The 26,927-nt window shown below is 47.5% G+C and overlaps 1 protein-coding gene and 1 long non-coding RNA gene across 2 annotated transcripts; one reads left to right on the top strand and one right to left on the bottom strand.

Moving 5' to 3' along the window:
• Positions 1-380: 380 nt before the first annotated feature.
• On the bottom strand, positions 381-18,930 carry LOC133381885 (H-2 class II histocompatibility antigen, E-S beta chain-like). Its single transcript, XM_061621449.1, has 6 exons — positions 18,783-18,930; positions 7,805-8,089; positions 3,518-3,796; positions 3,238-3,348; positions 2,518-2,541; positions 381-1,656 (listed from the first exon to the last, which is right to left on the bottom strand). The coding sequence occupies exons 1-6, from the start codon at positions 18,886-18,888 to the stop codon at positions 1,643-1,645; spliced, it is 819 nt and encodes a 272-aa protein (XP_061477433.1). The 5' UTR covers positions 18,889-18,930; the 3' UTR covers positions 381-1,642.
• A 140-nt stretch (positions 18,931-19,070) lies between these two features.
• Positions 19,071-24,605, top strand: LOC133382457 (uncharacterized). Its single transcript, XR_009761972.1, has 3 exons — positions 19,071-19,119; positions 19,997-20,108; positions 21,841-24,605. It is a non-coding gene; the product is annotated as an uncharacterized LOC133382457 (long non-coding RNA).
• Positions 24,606-26,927: the final 2,322 nt, after the last annotated feature.

Below are 26,927 nucleotides of genomic sequence, written 5' to 3'. Positions count from 1 at the left end.
ACATCCAACCACACAATCAAAGTAAGGCTGAGTTTTTAATGCCTCCTGGAAAGATGTTTGTTCACTCTCAGGCCTTTGCTGGGCACTGATGCATTGAGCAGCCCATGGAGAGACTGTCCAACTGCTATGATCCGTGCCGTATTGATTGACTTTTAATGGCATGTTGTACTGCCTTGGCATTTTGAATGAAGGGTGGCATGAAATTGTTTGACATAAGTAACCAATCAAAGCTGGGAAGACACTATAGGTATGACAGAAAGTAACATTTATACAGATAGAGAAGTTGTATCGAAATGGGCAGATTTAGTCCCCACTACTGATAAAAGTGGCACTCCTTTGAGCCCTGACTTTTAGGGAAGAAAACAGTTTAAAGACTGAGGGAGGTTCAAAATATTTTTATTGGTACAACTCAGAAGAAATCATGTCAAGGCTGTGAAATCTGCTGCTAGATTGAAGTGGGTCAGGGGCAGAGGGTGGTTAGTGGTTGCCATAAAATAGCTGGATATTTACAGAGCAATTAACAAATTAGCAGCTGTCAGCAGAGGGGGAAGGAGGAGGTCTGTCTCTGGAAATTGGGCTCATCCTCGGGGTCTGGGGGAGGAATGCAGAGTCCTTCCCCCACAATCATCTAGAAAGTGGGAGCTTCAGACTTGCAGCATTTGTCCAGGAGTGGGTGGCCAGACATTGACTCCGGATCCGAAGGGGAGGGAGGCGGCCAGGCAGAAAGAGGGCTGACCCACAAGTGTCCCCTGGCCCTCCTCAGATGCTGCCGGTCAGTGCAGACATTATAGTAAAGGCAACATCGAACTAGGCTGATCGTGAGGTAATTTCCTTGTAACCTGGAGAGTTGGTGGCAGCCGTATCAGTCCGCAAGAGCAGCCAAGACTTTTGCAGCCCTTGAAAGTGAACTTTTTGCAACTCAAGGGCCGCTTCCCTTCTGGGTAACCTTCCAGGGGCCAGATGCTAGAGGTGGGCGTGGCCAGAGGCAAAAGTGGGTGGAGCACAGAATGCAAATTTAACCTTTCAATAGGAGGATGGTTTGCCCCTCCCCCTCCCTCCTCCAAAGAAAGAGTAGCCATTATGGGGGGGGGAGGGGGCTCCAGCCAGGCAGAAGTTCTCAGGGAGGGGGCAAAGCGAGGCTAGTGAGGGGTGTGGCCTGGGGACGGGGGACGGTGGCTAAAGGAGAGCTTCAAGGGCCAGACAGAGAGGTCTGGAGGGCCGCATTTGACCTCTCCCCCAGCCCTGAAATTCCCCTTCCCTGCTTTAAAGACCAAAAGTCCTTATGGGATCGAGTAGATCCTTTGTTGTTTTAAGGGACAGTTCAGGCCCCACCCCCAGCAGGGAGTGCACGAGACTCTAGATCTAGAAGACATGTGCCAGAAAGATCAGCCAGGCTTACAGAGCTGGAAGAAAACACCAAATAGGACCCCCCTTTCCCTTCTCCCCCCCTAAAGGAGACATGAAAGGCGGAAGACATGTGGGGCTCTGGAGGGAGTGGCTTTGTCTCTGCGAAGGGTCTTCTCCAGCCCCTCTGTCACCTCCAAAAGTCTGCATCTTCAGAGCAAGGACAGGCAGACACTCGCCGAGGGGGGGGCAGAAAGGTGCTCCTCCACATCGGGGGATCCCCACGGAGCAGCGAAGTCTAACTGATGAGCGCTGGAGGCCAAGGAGAGAGAGAAAGAGAGACAGAGATACTAATCAATTGTGGGGTGAGGAGGAGGGAGGACCATCCCTGCCGGACTTCGGGGCAACCCTCAGATGTGGGGCCAAAAGAGAATGTCAAGAGGCTGAGTGTGCGTGAGGGGGGCAGGGAGGGGGTCAAGATCCTTGCCATATTTCCCTTTTCCCAAAACAACTCCTGGAGCAACAAAAGAGTAGTTTGCTTATTTACTGTAAAATATGGATCTGACGCTTTCCCAGGAAAAGTCTGTCCAAATCACAGAAGAAAAACTAGGGAGTTTAAAAGAAAATCAGTACTGCACAAGACAAAAAACCAAAACAGCTTAATTCAGGGATAGCCAACCTGGTGCCCTCCTCCTCTTCCTGGACTACAACTCTCATCATCCCTCCCCACTGGCCATGTGACTGTGTGTGTGTGGGGGTCCCTAATCCACCTGAGGCAAGATGTGGGGAGTGTCCGGTGAGGCACTGAGGTGGCAAGGGAGGTGGAATGGGGGGCTTGACTGGCTGCCCAGCAGAGAAGGGGAGTGACAGGGGCAGAAGAAGGTCCTTCTCCAGATGGACCACAAAGGGGGCAGGACACCCGCCTTCCCCTGAGGGCCGAATACCCGCCCTGGACTCTGCACTGGCCCCTGCGAAGGAGCTCTGCCCGATACCCTCCGGGGTGGGAAACTCTCCTGCAGACCCACTTCCAGGAGCCAAAACTGGAGTATGTGTGTGGGGGATTGGTTTTTCAATTGAAGCCCCCCCAGGAGTCTGTGGGTGAAAAAGCAAAGCCCCCCAGGACCTGAGGAAAGGGAGGGAGGGTGAGGGGGGAAGAGCCGAGAGAAAAGTTACCTGCAGGCTGAGGGATGGATCGCCCTGGGGGGGGAGGAGAGAAAGACTCAGTCAGGATGGAATAGCCCCCGCCCCTGAGAACACCCTCCCCACCCCAGATCAAAACAACACCCTCAAGGGACAACTGTTTTGTACAAAATAAAGCTCTCCCACTTCCGTCCTGTTACAGAGTGTGAAAGAGGAAGAAATGGAGACCATCCGTGATGTGGAGGGTGTGCAGGATAGAACCATGTCTCCCCAAATGACAAAAACTAGTGCGGGGGACATCTTGCCCTCTCACCTCCCCACCCCCACCCAATGCCCACAATCACACGGATCCCTCCCATTTCCCTTCACCTGCACCCTTTGGACCAGCCATGGGTAACACAACGGCCCTTCGCTCTGCACGGAGGGAGCATTGGTCAGCTGCTGCAGTGAGATTTTTGGTCAAGTGGGAAGGAAAATGGACATGAAGAGTTCAGCACAAGGACCCTGAGAGAGAAAGGCATCCAGAACCGGAAGGAGCGTTCTGTTATTCCCAAGTATAAAAGGACTGAACGAGTGTCAAGAGATGCAGCATGTGATTCTGACTCTGTTTAGGCTAAACTCTGCCCACGTCTTAGACACCAAGAGGGACCTCCTAGGAGTGGAGAAGGAGCAAGGACAGGAGGGGAGTCTAGAGCCAAGCCCAGTTCCCCCCAGATTCAGGACCCCCCATCAGACCCCCACCTCCCTCATCACCTTTCTTGTTCTTCAGGTAGAGGGTGAGTCCGGTTGCCACAAAGACCAGCCCCAGCACGATCCCCACTATCCCCGTCCACATCTTGCTCTTGGCGGAGTCCGACTGTGGCTCTGGAGAAACAAAGGAAAGAAAGCCTTGACTGAGGAAAGGCAGGCCTGGGATCAGACCACAAGGGGAGCATCCTTAACCCCCATGGAGGCCTTGGCCCCGGAATGCCCCTTTCCAAAAGAGTCTGCCTCCACTCCAGGAGATAACGAAGATGGATCAGGGCTGTCCTACCCCACTGCACGGTGACAGGGCCCTCGAAGCTGGTGTGGTCCACCTGACAGGCATAGACGTCTCCGCGTTCTGGCTGCGCCTCCAGCATCACCTGGATCTGGAATGTCCAGTCCCCGTTCCGGGTGACGTCTGTGGTCCACACTCTGGTCTCCTCCTTCCCGTTCCTGAACCACTTGATCTCGATCTTTGGAGGGAAAAAGCCGGCCACGGTGCAAATCAGCAAAGTGTTGTGCGATGAGGAGTCATCCTCTGTGGGTGTGATCTTCACCTTGGGCTGGACTGTTGGAGGGGGAGAGAGAATATTTGTGAGGGGGCTTCAGAGACTGACAGAGGGGTAGACCTGCAGACTTCAAGGGAGGGAGGGAGGGAGGGAGGAATATTGAGAGCATCTTCCATCCATCATCCCCAGTAGACACTCAGTGAATCCTTCCCTCCTAACACCATAACCAACCTGTTTGTTCTCTGTAAGATTTTTTTTGGGGGGGGAGAAGGAATTAAGTGGCCAGACTAAGAGTCAGATAATATGTGATGCTCACTTGTGTATAGCTTTTGTGGAATTTTTATAATATCTACACACACACACACACACACACACTTCAGCCATGTGGAGGAGGCTTCAGTTTCAAGCAGAAGACTGCTGAGGGAGGGGCTTAAGCCTTTCTGTTTGCTGTTGTTTTTAACTGTCTCCTGTGGCCACTTGTATGATTACTATATTGTATTGTCTGTTGTTTACTTGTACATTGCTGTAAGAGCCAATGCCAAAGTGCTGTCTTGAAATATTTTCCCCTCTCTATAATAGACATATTAAATTGTTGTCATGCTGTAGTGATAATTCAGCCTCTAGGGGGTCCTCTTGCTTCCCCCTCCTCTTCCACCGCGATGGAAGATGTATTTTTGCTAGAGGATTGTTGGAGGGAAGGTTATTCACAGTGGCATCACTGTATGCTCCAAATACATGTCCATTCCCTTTTTTATGTAAGATTCTTAAAAAATTAACCAAATTTGCAAAAGAAACCAGTGTTATGATAGGGGGAGATTTGAACATGGTCTGCGATGCAAATATACATCTATCCACAAGGGGGCAGAGAGGGCTTGTAAGAGAGAGAAATCAATTATTACAACTATTAACACGATTTAATTTCTCTGATGCCTGAAGACAGGCCAACCCGGGGATCAGAGATGATTCATATTTTTCTTCAAGGTATAAATCTCTTTCCCAGCTGAATCATGTATTAATATCTGCCCCCTGCTCTCACATTTCTGGTCAGCAGACATAATGCCAAGGACAGTGTCAGACCATTCAGTGGTTGTAGTGGTACTTTGACGTTTGGAATTCACTCCCGCTCATCCAATCTGGAGGTTAAATCCAAATTTAATGGTTTCTCAAGACTCAGTTCAAAGTATAACAGCATTAAAGGAACATTTTGAAGTTAACATAACTCCAGAGATAGCACTTACCACAGTTTGGGATCCTACGAAAGCAAAATCAGAGGAGTATGCATAGCAGAAGAAGCAAAGGAGAAGACAAATGGCAGATCCTATTAGGTCTCAGTTATTAAAAGATATCTTGAGTCTGGAACACTGTTATAAACAAAGGGGTTCTAGAAGGATCTTGCATATATTAGAGATCCAACGTAAAGTACTTGAAGACTTGGAAACTAATAAAATGGCCACTTCTTCACTGTATGTTCGACAACGGTATTATGAGGCAGGGAATAAACATTCTAAACTATTATCAAATGCATTAAAAAGAAACAAAGTTTAAATAAAAATATATTATTTAACAAACCAATCAGGCAAAGTGATATGTGATTGGGAAAAGATTAATTTACAATTTGTGGGCCTGCCCCTGAATTCAGATATTTTGGGGGGAGGTCCACAGAGAATTCTCAAAATTACAGGGGAAAAGATTGTATGTTCTGCTGAGTTATTTCTATTATCCATATTTGAAGATCAGAATGTGAATATTAAATTTAAGAATTGATATCTTCACTGCTTCTGGCGGCACATGAGACGGTGGTTCAAAGATGGAAAGAATTAAAAGACTTGAGCGTATTGGCATGGATAAACAATGTATGGAAGATTGCCTTACTAGGGAACATTGCTTGTTCACTTCACCTCTCTCGAGGATTGGAAAAGACAGACAACTTCAATGCTATATGGTGGAACTTTATTACATACGTCTCAGAACATGATTTACAAGGACATTTGTCGGTCGCAGCAAAACTTATATGGTTAAGCTAAGAACTCTTCCTTTTCATGGAATGGTGAATCATGGAATTAGTTCTGCCCTTCTCAGGGGGATTGAGGGTGGGAGGGAGGAGGGTAGTTTATATTTTGAAGGGGGTTGTTAAAACATGAAACATATAATGTATAGGGCTACTACGACGTAAGGTGAATTATGTTGTAATGTTTTAAATGGAAAGGTTGGTATATGTAAAGTGTAAAGAGTTGTTCTTTAATAAAACCCTATTATGAAAAGAATCATTTGCACAGGTGGGTGGAGGTCAAAGACTGTTGCACACACACAATATTCCAGCTCCCTATTGCCTGGGTTAGTAAGGGGTCTCCTTCCAGCTCACCCCCCTCTCTGCATCTTCCCAGGTGCTGCCTTGGACCAGGCTGAGGCCCAGAGGCCCAGCCACACCCACCAGACACACTCATGCTGACAGGCTGCGTCTGTGTCAGAATTGCTTTTAATATGGCTTTGAATATGTCTTTAACCCTGTTTTTTTTTAAAAAAAACATATTTTTAAAGGGTTTTTAAAATGTTTTTAACATTGTTTTGTCTTAATGCATTTTAAGGTCTTTTTATGATGTTTTAAAGTGTTTTTAGTGTTTCTGATTGCCCCCCTGGGCTCCTGCTGAAAGGGAGGGGGGTATAAATAAAATAATAAATAAAATGAATAATACCCCCCAACACCTATAGAGGCTGCTTGAGCTCTATGGAAGAGGGGAGATCAGTGTTGGCAACGAGAATTGTTTTTCTCACCAGACCCACGCCCCAAATCCACCAGAATCTGACCTTGACCCACTGGACACCATGTTTGATAACACATTTGACACCCTTGTGAGGAATTGCTTAACAAGGAGGATGACAGAATTTTTAAGTCCTAGCAGTCATTGGTGTGTTGTATTTAAGTTTGGAACTGCAGGTAGAAATGTGTGTGTGTGGCTTTTAGATCTGAGAGAAGTATGGAGATTTTGCATTCCTAGGTGGGGTGTGTGTGTGGGGGTTGGCTACTCTGAGAACAGGATGCTGGACTAGGTGGGCCTTTGCCTGATCCAGCAGGCCCTTCCTGTGATGATGATAAGATGTACTGTTTATACAAAGGTCCCTCATTGGTGAGGCAGGTGCCCTCTGCGCATGCTCAGGCCATTTATTTCTGAGGCTTATAGTTCCTAATCATGTCTCCTTTGGTGGTGCTTAGCCTGCCTCACACTTTGATTGGGTAGAATAAGGGCTGCACATTTTCCTTCTCAGTCAGTCAACTGGCAAGAACCTCCTTGTTCTCTATACCTTTAAAAAAACAAGCACACCAGAGGATCAGGAGACTTGACTTAGAAATTTTTCTTCTCGGTCACTGGCTCCGTGTGTTGCGTTGGGTAATTTACTCTGGTCTCCTTTCAGTCAAAGAGGCAGCCAGCTAGCCGTGGCTTACAGCAGAAAGGAAATAATAGTCAAGTGGCACTTTGGAAACTATGCACGGAAAAAGAAAAGCAAACAATGGAAAATACAATATCCAAAAGTAGAATTTTGGCAAGACAGTTTCATGAAATACATAATAGCGGGGGGGGATGAAATGGAAGAATTTGTGAAAAACAGCAGATGCTGACCATAAAACGTTTGACATCCACCAGATTTCCCACTAGCCACTAAAGTTCCCCACCAGTCATCTGCATGAAAACACTACATTTTAGTGGGGAAATCATTAAATTGACTCCAACGGGAGAGATGCTCTGCAGTGCAGAGCAAAAGAGATCCTTCCCGCCTCGCCTTCCTCCAACTGCAAACCCTTCCAACTCTTCCCTTTGCTGTGTTTACGGAGGAGAACTTCAGGGGCCACATCCCCTCCCATTCTTCATCTGGTTCCAGGTGCGAAGGGAGGGGGCAGAGCCAAGGGGGGGGGAGCTTCCGGAAGGGGACAGCCTTCGCCCCCCACTTTTGGGTCTCCCCAGCCCCCTTCTAGACTCACTCAGCGGCCTGCTAGCATGAAGGGCGTGCCGACCTTTCCCCAGTTGCGCAGGCGGCAGAAGCGCCAGGTGTCCCCCGCCTCCCCCACTTACTCTTCCTGCGGGAGGAGAAGCCCTCGAAGATGCCGTAGTTGTGCCGGCAGAAGCGCTCCACGTTGGCCATCAGGGTGCGCAGTCTGGCCTTGTCCTTGTTCCAGGCTTCGAATTCGGGCTCGCTCAGCTCAGCCACGGCCACGAACCTCCCTCGGTCGCTGTCGAAGTAGAGCTGCTCCTGCCGGTCCCAGAAGTGCCTCTGCAGGTAGCGGATGCGCTGCAGCGTCCCGTTGGCGGAGGAGGCGGAGAAGCGGCACTCGTTCTTCCCCTGGAAGAGGAAATGCTCTGGGGGGGAGAGATGGGGAGGGGGTCAGGCGGGGGCAGAGGCGGCTGTTCTCTTGGCGAGGCGGAGGAAGGGCCGGAGGGGCGAGGCGAGGGCCGGCCGGAGGGGCAGGTCCCTCGGGAGGGATCCTTCCGCTCCCCCCTCTAGAAAAGTCTCTTTTCCAGCAAGAGGGAAGAAGGACTGGGGGGGGGGGAGGAGGCAGAGCAGCGCTTCCTTTCTTTCCTTTCTTAAAACAAAATTATTAAATTCCGGTTTTTACCTTTGCCTACACTAAGTGCTCCCCAACAAAGCAAAAAAGGAGAAATGTAAAGGGAACAAAAGTACAAAACATTCTAGAAGAAGGAGGATTGCTCTGAAACGACTGGAGCTAGGAAAAACTCATGTTGCGGAAACCTTGAGGGGGGAAGTATGGAAAAAATGGAATGATTTTTTAAAAAACTTTGATTTTTCTCAGGCTGGGGATTTCCAGTTTTCCCCTTTTGGAGCGATACGTATTTTCGCCCCTGGGACCAAAGTTGCTAGAAATGGGGCCTCCACTTTTGTAACTCCCCCGCGGAGAATCGCTCAGAGATTTCTTGACATTGTTTTCCCTCTCATTTCCTTTATGAATTTGTTTTCCAGAAGGGTTTTACTTTGGCACAGCTCCAGAAAACATGTACAAACTCTTCTACATCTCCAACAGTACAACTTTGGATAAAACCTTTTGCTTAGCCTGGGTGGTGTTAAGCACTATTGGTCAATTGCTTTAAAGAACTTTCCTTTCAGATTCGGACTTGATAATGCAATTGGGATGTTCCTAAATAGCCAACTCTGCTCTTCTTCTGATATGGGCAAATGAAATTTCTCTAAATATGAACTCCATTTCCTTTGGTATGTTGGGTGTAACTGTTGTATTTTCAGTAAGGAAAGAATCTGAAATATTTTACCAACAGCTGTCCTTTTCTCTGACTAAAGTAAGAAAATTTCAAAGATAGTAGATGAACGTGGAACTCTGTAGCTTGTGTTGATCTCCTCTGTGTCTTACTTGTAAAAACTGAAAAAATGGAGGTCTCTCGTTATTCAAAATTGCAACCACGTTTACATAGAAAGTGATAGATCCTTGTTTAAACCAGTTGCTTCATTAAAGCATTTTTCCCCATAGGTGATGAGCAGTGCCGGATTTAGACTTGGTGAGGCCCTAAGCTATATAAAGCTTGGAGGCCCTTTGTTAAAAAATTACACCAGATATATATATATATTCAGTACACATAAAATTTTAAAAGCCCCCCACAAAAATTCTGAATTTCTTTGAGGCCCCTGCAGATTGTGAGGCCCTAAGCTGTTGCTTGTTCAGCTTATGTCTAAATCCAGCACTGGTGATGAGCGATTCTTTTAAATATTGTGTTTGTAGATGTGAGGAAATGTTATTTGCTGATCCTTATTTTTGGCTTAAACCATAATATTTGCTATAGTTTTTTACCCTACAGTTCTTGCTCAGCTTTTAATAATGTATTCACTAATAGATTATGAGAACTCTGAGAGAAAAAAGTCCAAAAGGGCTCTCAGGTTTCACTCTCTCTTTTTAGACTTTGAACTGTCTATTCTCTCTGACTGTTTTGTGTATCGCCATGAAAATTGAGAGGGTTGCTTAGCAAGCGTTTCTGAGTTCAGGACTATAAGTCTTGTAAGGTTTTGTTTTGAAATGAGCTTATGGGAAGCATAAGAATGGCACGGGGGTATTTTCATTTTCACATTGCGGAATGTGAAAAGTCCACGCTGGCTATAGGATATGGCCACTCTTGTGGCTGCATAATTATCTCTATCTTCAAACCATTCTGACATCAAAGGCAATTTAACTGCTTGATAATACCTAGTTATATTAGGTATTCCCAGTCTTCCATTACTAGTTTTTTGATACACATTCTCATTCACTGTCTTACTTGGCTTATGTGACCAAATAAATTTCAGTATTCTTTTGATTGTAATAGGAGTAATTTTATTACTTTTGAGGAGTAATTGCAATGTTTCCAGCATTACTTTGGGGCATTACTGGGGGGGGAGCAGGGGAAGTCTTCTCCTCCTGTGATTCATGGATGAAAACAATGTTCCTGAAATTGGGCTTTTGCACACCATCGCTTTTCCCTCATGCTCTGTGGGTGTTCATGATGCAACAAGGGAGGAGGTGAGGAGCAAGACAGGTGGAGTGGAGAAAACAATTGTTTAAGAAATGGACGGTGGTGGAGAAGGATGGCGTGGAGGGAGAAAGGAGCTGGAGGAAAGGATGTGGATGGAGAAGGAGAAGGAGGCAGCAGTGGAATGGAGGTAAAGAACTGTGGAGCTGAGAGATGAAGATGACTGAGTGCGTGTGCATGTGTGAACACTGTGTTTGCACTTAGCCCATGAACTGGTCTCTGCCTCCCTCCCTGGCTACTTTGCTGCATTTGCAGTGTTGTAACTTTTTTGCATCTCAGGGGAAAATGTCTGTTTGGATGGGTGTCCTTTAGATGGTGGCAGGGCAGGGTCCAGGAGGTGGTTGAGTGTGAGAGAGATGATGCTTGCTGGATGAGAGTGGGGGGGGCTTGCACTTGGTTTGAGGCACAGAGAGCTGAGCAGTGGCCTTTGCCTCCGTCCCTCCCCACCTCCCTTACCAGCAGAGAGAGCACCATTGCTATCTTATAGATAAAAAGAATTATTCTGCTACCTGTGTTTATTTTTCATGTTGTTTTCGGCTACTTAGGTGTGCAGCAGCCAAGACCAGCACCTTAGAGGCATTCTAGTTTTTTATATAGTAATTTAACTGTAAATGTAGTGATTATCTTTGAGTAACGATAAAGTAATCAATTCCTTTCAGAGCAATTGTTAATTGTAATGGTAATGTATTCCTTTTGGGGGCCATGTAACAGTAATTGTAATTTATTCCTTTTAAAAGTCATCTTCCAAGCTCTGGTTTTCCCAAACACAACAGTTGCCATGTTTCCCATTTTTAAAGATCCTCTTCAGTCTCCGTAGTCAGGCTTTGAGAGTTGCCTCCTGAATTGTTTCAAGGTTAGGATGTAGCCAAATACCTAAATGTCTGATTGGTTTGTTTTCCCATTGTAAACCAGTACCTCTTGGCTGTTCTTCTATTTTCCTCTTAAATATATTAATTCCACAGCACTTGGATTTAGTTGTATTTATATCCAGAAGCTTCACCGTATGTTGAAACGGTTTGTGGTCTCTTTAAGGGGAATGGTTTGGGTGTGACACAGAGAGAAGGCTAAAGGGAAATCTTTTTACGTCACTCCCATTGAATAGTATGCGAAGTGAAAGCAACTAGGTTTTCCTGCCTTTTTCTCTCTTTTTCCCTTTACCTCACAGTTTGTAGAAGCAGAGCTTAGTTTTGCTGTAAGCCAAGCCTGTCAATTAATAAATATAATCAGTGTTAAAGAAGTCAAGCCACCAAGAACCATTATTCCTGTTAGGGAGACTTTAGCTGTTGCAATATTTTTGGTGCCAAAACTTGGGAGGGAAAGATTCAAAGAGAAGACAGACTGTGCAGTAAGGTCGGAAAGAACAAGGGGACATTGCTGAGGCTCTGGAAAGGCAAAGGCGCAAGAGCAGGGGTGCAGTGGTCTGGAGTCTCGAGGGGTCTTAGACCCTTTACTTTTTTGGGAGCAGAGTCCCTATGTCTGCAGCGCCCTGCGAGCCAACTGGCAGGAAAGGGCAGTGAGTTAGTCACTCAGAAGAGTCTTCTAGCATGCTTCCTTGTCTTTCCTGCTGATTGGAGCCGATCAGAGTGGAAGGTGGTGTTTCAACCACTGAGATGACTCTTCTCAGTAGGGAACACACTCCCCTTTCATACTGATTGACTCGTAGGGACATCTGTTGTTTGGCAGAATGCATGCGCAGGAAGGACTGAGGAGCACGGAAGTGATGACAAGGAGCAAGCGAGTAAGTGGGAGGAGGTGTGGCATGGCTATCATGAAGGGACCCCACACGTCTGGATTTGCCACTACACTACTGTGCAAGAGGGCTATAACTAGAACATTGACAATAAAACTGTTACAAAAGACAGAATCTGGACGACAGAAAACTGATGCAGATGTGGCTCTGCTTGAGGAAAGCTTAAATCAGCTTCCAGCAAAGGAGAGATTCTAAATGAGCTTTACCAAGAGCTGGTTCACACAGAGCTGTAGTGCGGGTCTGGTGCTACTCATTGCCCCTTTTAATTTGCATGGATCACACGACGCCTTGAAGGCAATCAGCAGCTAGATCTCAGTGTACCCCTTTAAGTCCATAGTAGGTCAATGTTCTTTTAATTGAACAAGGGAAGGTAAAAACGACTCAGTTCTGTATCTCCAGTGGTTTGTAAGTGCTTTACTCAGATGCTTCCCCTCTCCACGCCCATTCCCTCCTCCTCTCTTTGCTCCTGTCATTCCCTGATTGGCTGCTTTCTCCCGTCCTGCAAGCCTGCATGGTCATTAGGAAGCTGTGCATTTGATCCTTTCCCTTCAGTGTGAATGAAAAGCACCATGTTTGCAGCTGGCTTTGAGCCCCCTCTGTGGACTGTGCAGACAGAAAACGAAGGTAAAAGCAGAGTTTTAAATATGATGTTTTGCTGCCATTTGGTCCATCCCAAGACATGGAAACTGGGATACATTTTTAGTGCTTTTGTTTGCCACCCGGGAGGAATGGTGGGATATAAATCAAATAATAAATAAATGCATAAATAAATAAATAAAATAACTGATCTAGATGGATTAGAGAAAGAAGTGGAAACAGCACAGGGCTACAAAGACCGCATCATAGCTGGGAAAGCTCATCCAATGCGAGCGATTAACACTGAAGATGCAAGAAGTCCCTCTTCCCCAGCAAGGGCAGATCCATGGCCGCTGAGGGTCAAGCTCCCCAAACGGATGACTGAAAGATTTTATGGGGACATTAGCTGCTGGTGGGGATTTTGGAGCCAGTATGGAACCTCCATTCACCAGAACACCAGGCTGGCAAAGGAGGACAAGTTTAATTGCCTCAAATCCTTCCTAGGTGGGGCAGCAACCAGTGCAATTGCTGGCATGCAGCTATCAGAGGGAAATTAAGATGCATCTGTGAAAGTCCATAGGAAATGATTCCTGAAGATACAGCGCTGGAGTTCAGCCGCAGTAGGGATAATAATAGTGATGAATGGAAGATACCAGCACTCCTGACGTTCCTCTAAAGGGAAACTGAGAGCCGAGAGCTTACCTCAGTCCTGACTAAGACTGCAGTTAAACCATGTGAGAGCGATACCTCCCTCAAGTATAGCCAGAAGTCAAGAGCAGAAGAAAGGATTGGTCTCTGTGCCATCCGCTGTAGCACTGAGCACAACTCCAGAAGCAGCTGCATATTCTGCAATGCTTCTGACCACAGGGCAGATGACTGTTCAGCTCTGACACTTGGAGGAGGAAAGGAGAAGCTGAAGAAACAAGGCCGATGCTTCATATGTCTGGGGGTAAGACAGGCCAAATTCTGAAAAGCAAAGGGAATTGTTTGCTCTGGTTGTGGAAAAGGCCATCACAAGTCCATTTGTTCTCAAGAAGCAAAGGAGAACCCACCAACAAGACCACTCCTGACGACACTGTTATGCCATCAGTCGCTCCATCTCCAGTGGACTTAAAGCCACAGAACACAGTATTACTGCAAGCTGAAAGCACATTTCTATGAGAAGACATCTCCAGGGCACTAAAGCTCCTGCTGGTGGGAGAAGGGACCCTAACTATCCACTCCTTTGCCATAAAGACACCAGTGAGTGCCAAAAGACGGAGAGTTAAGGTGGTATAGCACAGTGGGGAGGAGAGCCTGGCTGGGAGTCCAGACTCTGAGTTCAAATCCTGCTCGTGTCTCCTGGGTGTCAAGGGCCAGCTAAAGATGAGCCCCACAAGGAGTGGCTCAGGGGTTAAGTGCCCTGCCACCTGTGCAGCCGTGGGCAAGCGGCATAGTCCCAAGGAGCCCAGTTGCCCCCCAGCTGGCAGTTACGGGCAAGGAAGGGGCTGGCTTGTGCAGCTGTGGCAAGCTGAGCAGGCCCTAGCCAGCTGGGGAGGACTAGCCTGAGAGGGAGGCAATTGTAAACCCCCTCTGAATACTGCTTATCATGAACACCCTATTCATAGGGTAGCCATAAGTCGGAATTGACTTGAAGGCAGTCCCATTCCATTCATTCATTCATGCAAGGCGTCTGGGGGAGAAAAGATTAAACTGGAGGCCCTGGAAATGCCACAAGTATGAGCGCCATGGTCAGGGTCCCAGGAGATGGCCTGTGCCAAGAATCAGAAACAAGAGGCCTCCAGGTGGCAGATGCAACCTCTCCCAAGGAAATCCAAGGGCCAGAGTTAGAAGTACAGATTGGAGGAGATTATCATTGACAGGCAGTGACAGGCCGAGTGGAACGTCTAGGAAATGAACTGGTGTCACTTGAGACTGTATTTGGATGGGCTGTTCAGGATCCCACTACACCCCGCGTAGGCACCAGTATCACAGAGGCCGGAGTACTGAAAGTCATAACGGAGGAGGAATCCCTCATCTCCAAACAGCTGAGAGCCTTCTGGGAACTAGAATCGATTAGCATAATGGAAGAGCTGAAGGGGAAGATGAAGTGTGACAAAGAGAAGCTCCAAGGGTTTGAAACTTCCATAAAATACAAGGAAGGGAGATATGAAGATCACCTGCCTTGGAAGTCAGATCAACCTGACTTACCAAACAACAACCTTGTAGTTCAGAGAAGATTCAAACAGTTAGCTAGGAAGTTCAGAACTGATCTTCTGCTCTTTAAGAGGCACAACAATGTCATTGAAGAGCACCTTCAGAAGGCCATAGCTGAAGAAGTCACCCATAGGTCTGCACTTGAGACAGGCAAGGTGGTCAACTGTCTTCCTCTTTGTGCAGTCATCCGGGAGGATGAGGCTACCACAAAACAGAGTAGTGTTTGATGCCTCGTCCCATGAAAGGGGGTGTCCATCACTTAATGACTGTTTACTAACTGGACCCAATCTGAATCCAGATTTGTTTGGTGTCTAATCAGGTTCCACCAGTACAAGGTAGCTCTCAATGCAGAGATTGCAAAGGCTTTTCTTCAGATCTTAATAGCAAGTGAAAATCAGGATGCAGTAAGATTTTTGTAGATGGAAGAACCACTAAACTTTGATCAAGAACCAGAACTAAAGATTCTGAGAATGACTCAAGTGTTATTTGGTTTATTGCTTTTTGCTTGCTGCTACCATAAGACATCATTTAAAACAATATCAGAAGGAACATCCAAACATCTGCCAGATGCTTGATTAATGCCTGTATGTTGGTGACTCATTGCCATGAAGTCCAGAGAATTGCTTTCAACACCTGGAATGGACCTCCGGAAGTGGAAGACCAGTTCTAAGGAACTTCAGACATTTTGGCAGAACAAGGAGAATGAACCCAACTTACAGCTGGAAGAACAAACTTTAGGACTTTCATCATTAAAGGTTTTAGGTCTGACATGGAAGACCGAGGCAGATGAGTTCATATTTGAGATTCATAACCTGCTATCCTATTTCAGTGACTCATACAACTACTGGAGATGAACTCAGTAAAAGGTGGAAATACCGACAGACACTGATGAATCCGTTTAGGAAAAGATGGCGACAAGAATATCTATTGGACGTATGATCAGTTCATCGCAATGAAAGCTGAACTCACAGTAAATGGCATAGTTTTGATTCATGAGGATAAAATGCGCAAATACAGGTGGAAGATTGGTAGAATTGAAGAAACGTTCCAAGGACGTGACAATAGAGTCTGTGCATGTGCAGTTTGACTTCCATCTCGAGCGATTCTGAGAATGCCAATGCAACTATTATATCCATTAGAACTTGAAGAAGAGGATGAGCTTGCATGAAGTTCATTGGGCCAGAGGATGCTGAAATTGTTTGTGGTCTCTTTAAGGGGAATGGTTTGGGTGTAACACAGAGAGAAGCCTCAAGGGGTATCTTTTTATGAAACTCCTGTTGGATATTATGAGAAGTGAAAGCAACTAGGTTTCCCCGCCTCTTTCTCTCTCCTTTTTCCTCACAGTTTGTAGAAGCAGAGCTTAGTTTTGTTATAAGCCAAGTCTGTCAATCAATCAATATAATCAGTGTCAAAGAAGTCAAGCCTCCAAGGACCAGTTTTCCTGTTAAGAAGGCCTTAGCAGCTTTTGGAATACTGTATACCTGTAACCGATTAAAAGTATTTTCAATGGCTGGTTCTGGTTGTGTTAAAGCTAATGCTATATCATCTGCATATAACACTATATTAAATTCCTCACCGCCATTTTAGAATTTTGTTATTTCCTGATTATTTCTTATTAAAATTGCTAAAGGTTCCAAAAAATAGCGAACAATAATGGTGAGAGTGGACATCCTTGGTGAATATCGCGCTCCTGCAAGATAGGTGTTGATACTTGATTGTTAACAAATACTTTTGCAGTGGGTTTTTGATATAATAAATCTATCCAAGATTTGAAAGTTCCTCCCAAGTTCTTTTCTTGAAGAGTTCTAACCAGAAATGACCATTCCACCCTATCAAATGCTTTCTCTGCATCTAAAAACATAAATATGGCTTGTAAATTCTGCTTTTGACTTAATTCTATGCAATCGACTAGTTTTATGACATTGTGCTGTAATTTCCTGTTTTTTCTGAATCCTGTTTGGTCTGCTTTAATATAAGTTGGTATTATGTTATTAAGCACTTTTGCTATAATGGAAGTCCAAATTTTTGCATCTTGGGTCAGAAGCGACATTGGCTGATAGGCAAGCCAGGGTCTTGATCTGGCTTTGGTATAACTTCTGATACGTTTGTCTCTAGGCTTCTTAGGTCTTGTTCTGTGACTTTGGGCATGTGAGAGGAAAAAGGAAATTTCCAGTACAGGAAAGCTCTTTCTAACCCAGGTTTTATTTTACATGTTAGTTTTCAACAAATTAAGAAAATCAACCTGCACTCCATTACCCCCATGGAGAGATAGTGTAGCACAGTGGTTAGAGAGCTGAATAGCGACCTGAGAGTGCCAGGTTCAAATCTCCCATACTAAGTGGTCTTGAGGGCCTGCAATGCCTCTCAGCCTAACCTACCCCACAGGGTTGTTGTGATGACAGTCTGGGGGAGGGGCAGACCACGTACACCCCCTTCAGCTCTTGGGAGGAAAGTGGGGGGTATTAACATAAACATATATCAATATAGGAGGGGGGATGCTGTCGCTGAGATAGTGTGCCTTGCGTCAAGGTAGTCCAGAGTAAGAGGTAGCAGGTGAGTTTGGTTTGGAACCCCCAACCCCAAATTTCCCAGGCAGGACACACTCCAGTTCCAGCAAAGGTCATTCTGCTCAGATGCCCCCCCAGGAGATTTGGAGGGGCAACAGCATCTGGCCTGGCTTCCCCCCACCCTTTTTGCTTTTCTCCCAACCCACAGGAGAGTTCTGGGGAACTTCAAGGCTTCCTCAGAGATAGGTCAAGATGAACCATTTGATGGGGGTGGACCAGGCACATAAGTGGGGTAGGGGACCCCTGACCCCCTAAAATGTTTCTGGGTGCCCTAAATATTTTTCCAAAAAATAAATAATGAAATTTATTTCAGAAAATAATTCTGGACATTACTTTTTTGTGTACCCCCTTAAACCTTTAGGCTGGCTCCATGCCTGGGGGGAACAAAGACTGCCTCAGAAAGGGGTGGGTTTCCTTCCTTTACAGCTTTTGAAGCGGAGGCTGGATTCCCCCTCCCCCTGGGACGCTGGAGCAGTGGATTCTCTGCAGTATCTGTGGGTTGGACTGGATGACCTTTGAAGTCCCTTTCAGGACTGAAAGAGGAATAAAGGTGACCCTCTCTCTTCCAGGGCAGCTTCTGAGTAAAGGGGGGAGCTTTAAGCCTGCAGTTGATGATAGTGAATAAGGCCTGTGGGGCAACTGTGGAAGTCTGGAGGAAGATGTGGGGCAGCCCGGAGGGGGAGGGACAAGTGGGTTGGGTGGGCCCTCGCTCAGAGACTGGAGCACCTGGTCTGCATGCAGAGGGTCCTTGGTTCAGAGGCATCTCTGGGAAGGAGGACCCTTCTCTACCGTAGACCATGGGTAGGCAGTCCTGAGCTAGGCAAGCAGACGGCTTGACTCCTATGACCCCAAGTGAATGTGGGGGGGGGGCTTAGGTGATTAGGGGTGGGATTCCGGGGTGGGGAAATAGGGCCGGAGCCGTCTAAAGTTTCACTGGGGCAGGTGTTTTTTGGTAATAAACTTAGTTGTTTTTTGTAGAAAACGATTGCAGGGGAGGGGTACCGTAGGACTCCCCCTCCGCTATGGGTCAGGGAGAGCTTGATGAAGGGAGTCAGGTTCAGGTCCCTTGAAGTGGGGAGATTACTGAGAAGGAAGACGTTGGGAGATTACAGAGATTCATTTTATGGAGTTGCTAATTTGTTACGGCGCATCTCTTTGTGGGACCCTTTGGCCGCGAAGGGAGGATCGCTCTGCCCTCAGCTCTCCTGTCCTGGGGGGGTCCTGGGGGCTTTTTAAGGGGGCAATATTGGGGCTTACTGGTAAGCCGCCTTGGAAGGATTTATAGCCTGAATGGCGAGATATAAATAATTGCAATAAATGAGCTGCCCCCCTCCTCCTCCAGCCCCAGCAGGAGCCCCTTTGCTGCTGCCCCACTGATGGGGGGTCTCTGGAAGGACTTTCCTCTTACTCCCCCCCACCTGGGATCTCTGCTCACCTGGCGGCTCCTCCACGCCCAGCACCTCCGGAGGGGAGACCAGCACCGCCAGCACTGCCGCCCCAAGGAGGACCCCCAAGTCCAATCCGCAGGAGCCCCCCATCATCTCGCAGCCGACTCCGCAGTGGGACTTTCTCCGCTCAGTCCCGGGAGAAACTCTGCCCAAGCCCCGCCCCTCCACCCTGGGGATTGGGCAGGGACCAATGGGGCTCCGATCCGAGGCGGCGTCATCGGTCGCCAGGCAGGGGAGACCAGAAAACGTCCCTTTCAGGCACTTGTCAAGAAAAGGGCAAAACTGAGTTTTATTTGCGCTCTCTGCTCTTCCTACATTTGCGAGGTGAGCAATTTCCCACTTAGCTTATTCTGATGCATTCCTTATTATTTATTCCGCGTTCATAAATACGTCACTGCGAGCCTGCCAGACAACCTGACTGAAGGGTGGGCTAATCGGAGGCTGTGACCCATTTGCTAAGCGGCCCCTTATCGGAGCCCCCCCCCAGAGATCCCCTCCCAGCCTCCACTCCAGGAGCCACTTCGGATGGGGGGGTGGGGGGTGCTTTTGCTCTGCCCTGTTGGTAAGACCTGCGTGGTTTACTCTAGAAGGGCAATGCGTGGCTTTTGGGGGGGGGGATGAAGTTTCATTTTTCTGTTTCTTTTTTGAAATATGTATTTGTTTGCTCGATACGTTAAATAATTTTTTTTGCTGTATTTATATTTTGGTGGCCTCTGGCTTTAACCAATAATGTTTTATTCACGCATGCAGAAATCCAAAAGAGTAAGGACGATTCGGGTGAGCGCTTTGCTCAGAGGGTAGAACCAGCCCCCAGCCCACCAGTCCAAAGAAACAACTCCCCGTCCAGTCTTCCTGCTTTCAGTCTGAAGCCCGTTCCCTGGAGGAACCCCCCTTGAACGAGAGGGCAGAACCAGAGTTCCCCCTATAATCTCCCCCCATAACTTCCCCATCCTCTGGATTTCTTTCTATCTCCCAGGGAGGCGCCTGCCCGGGGAGTTTCACCCGGCAACAGGCTGGTCATCACCAGGGCGCTTCCTCATTGGCTGAGGTGCCGAGGCTCGCCTCCCCTCCGCCAAGGCCACCCTGGGCACCACCGCCCCACAGCCACTTTGGGGGCGGGCAGGCAGGCGGAGGGTGCAGGCGAAATCCCTTTCTTTGACTCACTCCGGAGACTCATCACTCCTTCCCCATTTCCATCCAGCCCTCCCCCAGCCCGGGAAGAGCTTCCGCGATGATGGGCACAAGAGGAGCCCTTTGCCTCTGGGGGTGCCTCTGGGCCGTCCTCACCGTGCCGCGGGCTGGAGCCCTCACAGGTCAGGCAGGGGGTGTGGGGAGGTGCCAGGAGAGGGGGCGTGGGAAGGAGTTCTGCCTCTGGGGTTCCCTTGGGCAGAGGGAGGAGGGATTGAGGAAAGAGTGCATGGGGCAGAAGAGGAGAGAGAAGTGGGACCTACCCCCCTGAAGAGTCCCAGGCAGTGTGGGGTGAGGAGCGAGGGGGGAGGATCTGCTCCCTTAACTGAGGGGGGTGTCTCTTTTTAGCCAAAAAGGACAAGGTAAAAGGGAGGTGCAAACGGGACCCCCCCAAAACAAAGCGCCTTTTCATTCCCTTTCATTCCATTTCAAAACAATGGCCCGCTCCCCCCCCATTTCCTTCTCATTTGTGGGAAAGATCGTCACCCGTTGCCTCTCTGTGCCTCTCACTGGACTGCAACAGGGCCCCTTCACCTACCGAGGCTCTGCAAACACTCGCCTGACAGCACTTGCCCAGACTGGCAGTGCCTCCGTTTGGAGAAAGGGCAGAGGGGGCGGGGCCTCTCTCGTCACTGCAGAACAAGAGAATTTGTGTCGCTGCCCAAGTTTGCAGCACGTTGGGTTAATAGGGTGCGTGTGCACCGGCTGCAGCCCCCACAGGGACTAAATCGGCGGAGGTGGGGGAGAAGCAGCTGAAGCAGCCCGGCATTTCCTCTGCAGTCTGCACTCTTGTTCGCGGCCCCCTTTTTACTGGTTTGCGACCCCTTGGGGGCCGCGGCCCCCAGGTTGGGAAACACTCGTGTAGATCATGAAAAATTATGGACTGCTTTAAAAGACATGGGGGGGCCGCACCATCTGATTATCCTGATGCACAACCTAGCACACCTCTTCCTTTCAGTGCCTAAGGTGCCTGGGAATCCAGGTGCCACAATGAGTATGGAAGATGCAAGGTCAACAGGGAAATTGTTTCATGGTCAAAGTCACAGCTGCCTGTCAGCACTAAGGCTCACAAGAGGACTTTTCTTAAGGCTTTATTCCGGCCTGTAGCTACTGTCTCCTATCTGTCTGCCAATCAGCACCCCAGGTGCTAGTAATTAGGCTGTTGGGACGCAGGACCAGCTGCCGCTCTTCTAGGTCCCGGATCATGGGAAAACTTTGTCTCACTTGCATCAGGTACAGAATCAGTTGGTAGAGGTTCAGAAGGCAGGCCTCTGGGTTCAGCTCAGCTCCAACATTCTTGCACTGTGACATGTGTCCAGTTGTTTGGACCCTGATGGCAGAATGGGCTGTCAGTGTCTCTAGATATGGACCTTGCCACATTCCCCAGGGAGAGTGGGATGACCAGGTTCTGTGAGGGGCTCTGGAAAGGCCTCTTTGACCTATGAATGCAATGTTCTAACAGCATCCATTAATACACAACAGTACTTCAACAAGGCTTCACCCTCGAGGGTTCTGGTCGAAAGCGTGATGGCAACGGTGGTATCCAGGCCCTCCTCCCACTCCCTGCTGTGGAGGCCAATTCTGGATCCACACAGCATCCCACAGGGAGGACATAGGTTTTCGGATGGAAGATGGTTACAATGAGGATTTGTTTGACATGCCTTCTGCGTAGATTGTTTGTCCCTTTTGCCCTGTATTCATGCTTCTTCGAAGTCCACAGCACCTTTGATAATAGCCGCCTTCATGGGCCAAAGCTTCCCAGGATGCCATGCTCATGTTACATTTTTTAAGATTTGCTTTAAGAACATCTTTAAACCTCTTTTGCTGTTCACCAATATTTTGTTTTCTGTCCTGAAGTTGGGGGTAAAGTAGCTGCTTTGGAAGACGGTGATCAGGCATTCAAACAACATGGCCGGTCCAGCAAAGTTGAGGTTGAAGGATCAACACTGGTGGTCTTTGCTTCTTCCAAAAGCCTGGAGGTGAATGGCCAGAATGCAGACACTTGCCAGTTTCTACATCACCTGTTCCATCCATCTTGTGAGGTGGCGGTGGCGGCAGCAGTGAGGCAAGAGCTCAGGAGCCGAGGTGCACCTCTCTGAGCTGCGCCCCCTGTCCGGCCGGCCCCACTTCGACAAAGGATGGGTTTGGTGGTCGCTGCGATGAAAGAAACCTGGTGCAACGGCTCCATTTTCGGCATCCACAACTCCGTCGGGATGCTCTACATCTTGCTGCAGAAAAGACCCCACGCTCCAGTTCAAGACAGCTATTCCGGTGTCTGTCTCCTCTCAGGGGCTACTCGCTTCTTGTCCGGGGATGCTGCTGTGGCCCAAGACGCAGGAAGGCCGCGGCGAGGAAAGGCCTCCAGCGGCTTCTCGCTCTCCCTCCCTCCCCCCATTGGGCTCCACCTTCAGGACCCTCGCAACGTGAACCGGCGGCTCCAGGGCCAGAACTGCCATCCCGCCACCATCCTATGCGGGAGGCCTGGCTTCTGCAGGCCGAGCCACACCCAGAACTATGGGGATAAGAGGACTATGACTGAGAGAGTGTGGCTAGCCTTGCAAAGTAGCCCAGTGTCTTTAACACCTATTTTGCCAAAGTGAGGGGGGAGGTAGTTTGTGTTAACTTTGAATTGTATTACAAATTGGATTGCTTTTATTGTGTATTGTTTTATTGATGTATTATTGATGTTTTATTTGTGTTTTTTTATATTTTTTGTAAGCCGCCTTGAGGGCCTTTTGGCCGGAAGGCGGGGTAGAAATATTAAAATCAATCAAAATCAATCAATCAAAATGCTAGCATTAGTCCGTCTGTCTTCCCAAGCAATTTGCAGAATTTTCCGGAGGCAGCATTGGTGGAATCTTTCAAGAAGGTGGGAGTGGCATTTATAGATGGTCCATGTTTCGCAGGCGTACATTAAGGTCGGTAGTTGGTAGTAAGGTTGGTCTCCCTGCAAATATTCCGATCCTTGAACACTCTATGCTTCATTCAGTGTTGCCAACCTTGACTGGAATAAACTCACCAGGGCTTCAGACAGAAAACCTTTCTAACCCTACCTGACAATGCTGGGACGGCAACCGCATTGAACCTTCTGCATACAAAGCAGACACTCTTCCAGTTAGCTACATTTCACATCTCTGTCTGTTGAGAGTCTCGACTTCTTATTCTGTTAGACATCTTTTAGACTTTCCTCTTCACCCAGGCATTTTAGCAAGTGTTTTAAAATTTGTATATTTGTTTTTAATTGTTGTAAATTGCCCAGAGAGCTTTGGCTATGGGGCAGTATACAAATGCAATAAATAAATTGGCCATAACAGCAACCACAACTACATTGGACGTAACAGCAAAGACGTGTCACATACCCAAATACTCACACGATCGCCCGAGTGAACACCAGCCCCAAATGAACAGAATCAGACTCACCTCCCACCTCCAGAGGATGTCTCAGTAATCCGGAAGGGCTCTTCGTGAACCTTTACTTACTCTCAACAAGCACCATCCTGGAAGCCCCTTCCTTCTGGACAAAATAAACATTCTACTTTTCTTTGTTGCAAATTTGGGTAGAGACACACTTACTGTTGTGCCAGTTCCAGTGCGTCTACCTCTCTTTTCTCAAAATGGGGGCATATGATGCTTAATTTCTTTTTAAATTCAGCTTCAGGGAGATTTCACAACTGATTGGTAGATCAACCCCTTTCTGTTCCAGGTGTGGCCAATGGAAAAGCTTTGCTGCAGGCTCAGGCAGAGACAGTGATTGGCTGCTTTGTTGTGGGACGTCCTAAAAGGTCCGAAGGCAGCAGTGGGGAAGGAAGCTGTGCCAGCCGAGGGCAGAGTCTCTTCAATACGCAGGCAGAAAAATCATTCTTGCTGTTTTTAAAGCAACTCATGTTCCCACAGCCTTAGCCCCATGTTCTTCCTCGTAATCCAAATGATAACTAGCCAGATATACTAAAGGCACTTTGCCTTTATAAACCTCTTGGATACTTTCCTTCCAAATCTGTTTCAATCCCAGGTTGGCTGCTGGGGGTGGCAGCTTGGAAGGGGTTGGTCTTACTACCACCCTCTTTATCAGACTCAAAATCTTTTTCTTTCCCTTTTTGGCTACTTCTTGTTGTTGTTATGTGCTTCCAAGTCGACTATGACTTATGGTGACCCTATGAATCGGCGACCTCCAAGAGCATCTGTCATGAACCACCCTGTTCAGATCTTGTAAGTTCAGGTCTGTGGCTTCCTTGATGGAATCAATCCATCTCCTGTTTGGCCTTCCTCTTTTTGTACTCCCTGCTGTTTTTTCCATCATTATTGTCTTTCTTAGTGAACCAGGTCTTCTCATGATGTGTCCAAAGTATGAGAACCTCAGTTTCATCATTTTAGCTTCTAGTGACAGTTCTGGTTTAATTTGTTCTAACACCCAATTATTTGTCTTTTTCGTGGTCCATGGTATCCGCAAGGCTATCCTCCAACACCACATTTCAAATGAGTTGATTTTTCTCTTACCAGCTTTTTTCACTGTCCAACTTTCAAATCCACACATAGAGATCGGGAATACCATGGTCTGAACGATCCTGACTTTAGTGTTCAGTGATACATCCTTGCATCTGAGGACCTTTTCTAGTTCTCTCACAGTTGCCCTCCCCAGTCCTAGCCTTCTTCTGATTTCTTGACTATTGTCTCCAGTTTGGTTAATGACTGTGCCAAGGTATTGATAATCCTTGACAAGTTCAATGTCCTCATTGTCAACTGTAAAGTTACATAAATCTTCTCTTGTCATTACTTTAGTCTTCTTGAGGTTCAGCTGTAGACCTGCTTTTGTGCTTTCCTTTTTAGCTTTCATCAGCATTCATTTCAAATCATTACTGGTTTCTGCTAAGGGTATGATATCGTCTGCATATCTTAAATTATTAATGTTCCTTCCTCCAATTTTCATACCTCCTTTTTCTTGGTCCAATCCTGCTTTCCGTATGATATGTTCTGCGTATAGATTAAATAAATAGGGTGATAAGATACACCCCTGTCTCACACCCTTTCCTACTGGGAACCAATCATTTCCTCCATATTCTGTCCTTACAGTAGCCTCTTGTCCAGAGTATAGGTTGCGCATCAGGACAATCAGATGTGGTGGCACACCCATTTCTTTTAAAGCATTCCATAGTTTTTCATGATGTACACAGTCAAAGGCTTTGCTGTAATCTATAAAGCACAGGGCGATTTCCTTCTGAAATTCTTTGGTCAGTTCCATTATCCAACATATGTTTGTAATATGATCTCTGGTGCCTCTTCCCAGGAATCCACAGCCATCTCCCCAGACACTGAGGATGAGCCCAGTTTCCAGGGACAGACCTCCCTCCCTCTCCGCTGACTCTATCTGCTCACAGTGGGTAATTTGTTAATTGCTGTATAAATATCCAGCTATTTTATGACAACAGCTAACACCCCTCTGACTGTGGGCTACCCCTGACCCACCTCAATCTAGCGGCAAATTCACAGCCTTGACATGGTTTCTTCTGAGTTGTACCTGTCATGACATCAGGCCCCCAAGAGCCACGATTTTATGCTTCAGGCCCAATTCCCACCCTTAGGGCAATTGATCTGGAACCTAAACAAGAAATTCCCCTTGCCAAGGCTGTGCAAACCAACACCAACCCTGCAAGGTAGAAGATAAGCTGCCACCACCCCTTCACTGGTTCAGCTCTGAGCTAGTGGAACTCAGAGCCCAGAAATAGGTAAACCAAGGATCAGTGAGACAAGAGCCAAACTTACACTCCTTGTCCAGAAACCTCTGGTAAAGCCAAAATATACTCTGCTTAACTCCTTGGTAGCGCTGTGGTCAAATGGTCAAGGTGCTGGATTCAGAACCACCTTCCCGCTCAATGAACACACCAGGTTAATAAGAAATAGCTTTATTAAAAATATAAGTGCACATTAATATGTAGCAGCAAAACAATTCCCCAAAACTGTTGGAAGTGGGGCAAGAACAACTCCTGTTTTGTTCTTTTGTTTAAGTTCCAGAGGGAAGATAGGGCTAGGGTCCTCCAGATGGATAGGCTTTGTTTACCTTTTACCTGTGATGCTCTGACTGACTTCCTTCTGCCCCTAGACTGGGACGTCTTTAGGGCAGCTTACCTGCCCCTCCGCCTTCCGCCCTTTCCATTCCTTTCTCCTCGTGAGAGAGGAGACATCCCTTTGTCTCTACCCTCTCTCCGAGCATGGGGCTGACTCCTACACCTGGGAGTCATGCCTCCAACTTAGCTAGTTAGAACTAGGAATGCCTTTTCTATCTACAATGTATTTCTCTAAATAAAGTAGCTTTTCTTATTTTACTAAGTCTCCAGTCTCAGTGATGTTGATACAGGGTAAAAGCCTGCTTTCTTAGGCAAACGCACGCACACGCTGGCACACTCGCGTTTCAACATCTGCTGTTACTCTGCTGCTGTGGTGCTGCTTTAAACAAAATTAAGCACACAATTGCACACAGCAACATGTAAAGCACGGGCTCAGTGGGGTAGGGGCCAGCTCAGAAGTGTAGGGTCCCTTCATGATAGTCTCACCCCCAGGATTCACAGTCTCTTCTGCAATTCCAGAGCTCTGTAACCAGAATAAAACTGCTGTGTCCACAGGCTCTCCAGCCCTCACCCCAAATCTCTCTCCCTGGGGGCTAAATGTTGCCAGAAACTACACACAGCGCAACAAAAACCACACACCCAACCAGGGGTTCAGGTATAACATAAGAGAGTTCACACACGCAACAGAAAATAATAAACTATCTAGCCTCATCTACTTACTTAGAGGTAGTTGTTGATAAGTCTCATCTCTCCGTAGAGAGAATAATGTCAGGATAGCAAGAAGCAGTGGAACCCCACATAGGGAACCACCCATCAGGATGGAAACCCAGGGGAACAAAGGCTATGGGTCTCAGACCCTATACTTAAGGAGAAGAAACCCAATGG

This window comes from Rhineura floridana, chromosome 3 (genome assembly GCF_030035675.1).
Source record: "Rhineura floridana isolate rRhiFlo1 chromosome 3, rRhiFlo1.hap2, whole genome shotgun sequence".
Lineage (NCBI taxonomy): Eukaryota > Metazoa > Chordata > Lepidosauria > Squamata > Rhineuridae > Rhineura > Rhineura floridana.
This window is presented reverse-complemented; position numbering and strand designations above follow the sequence as displayed.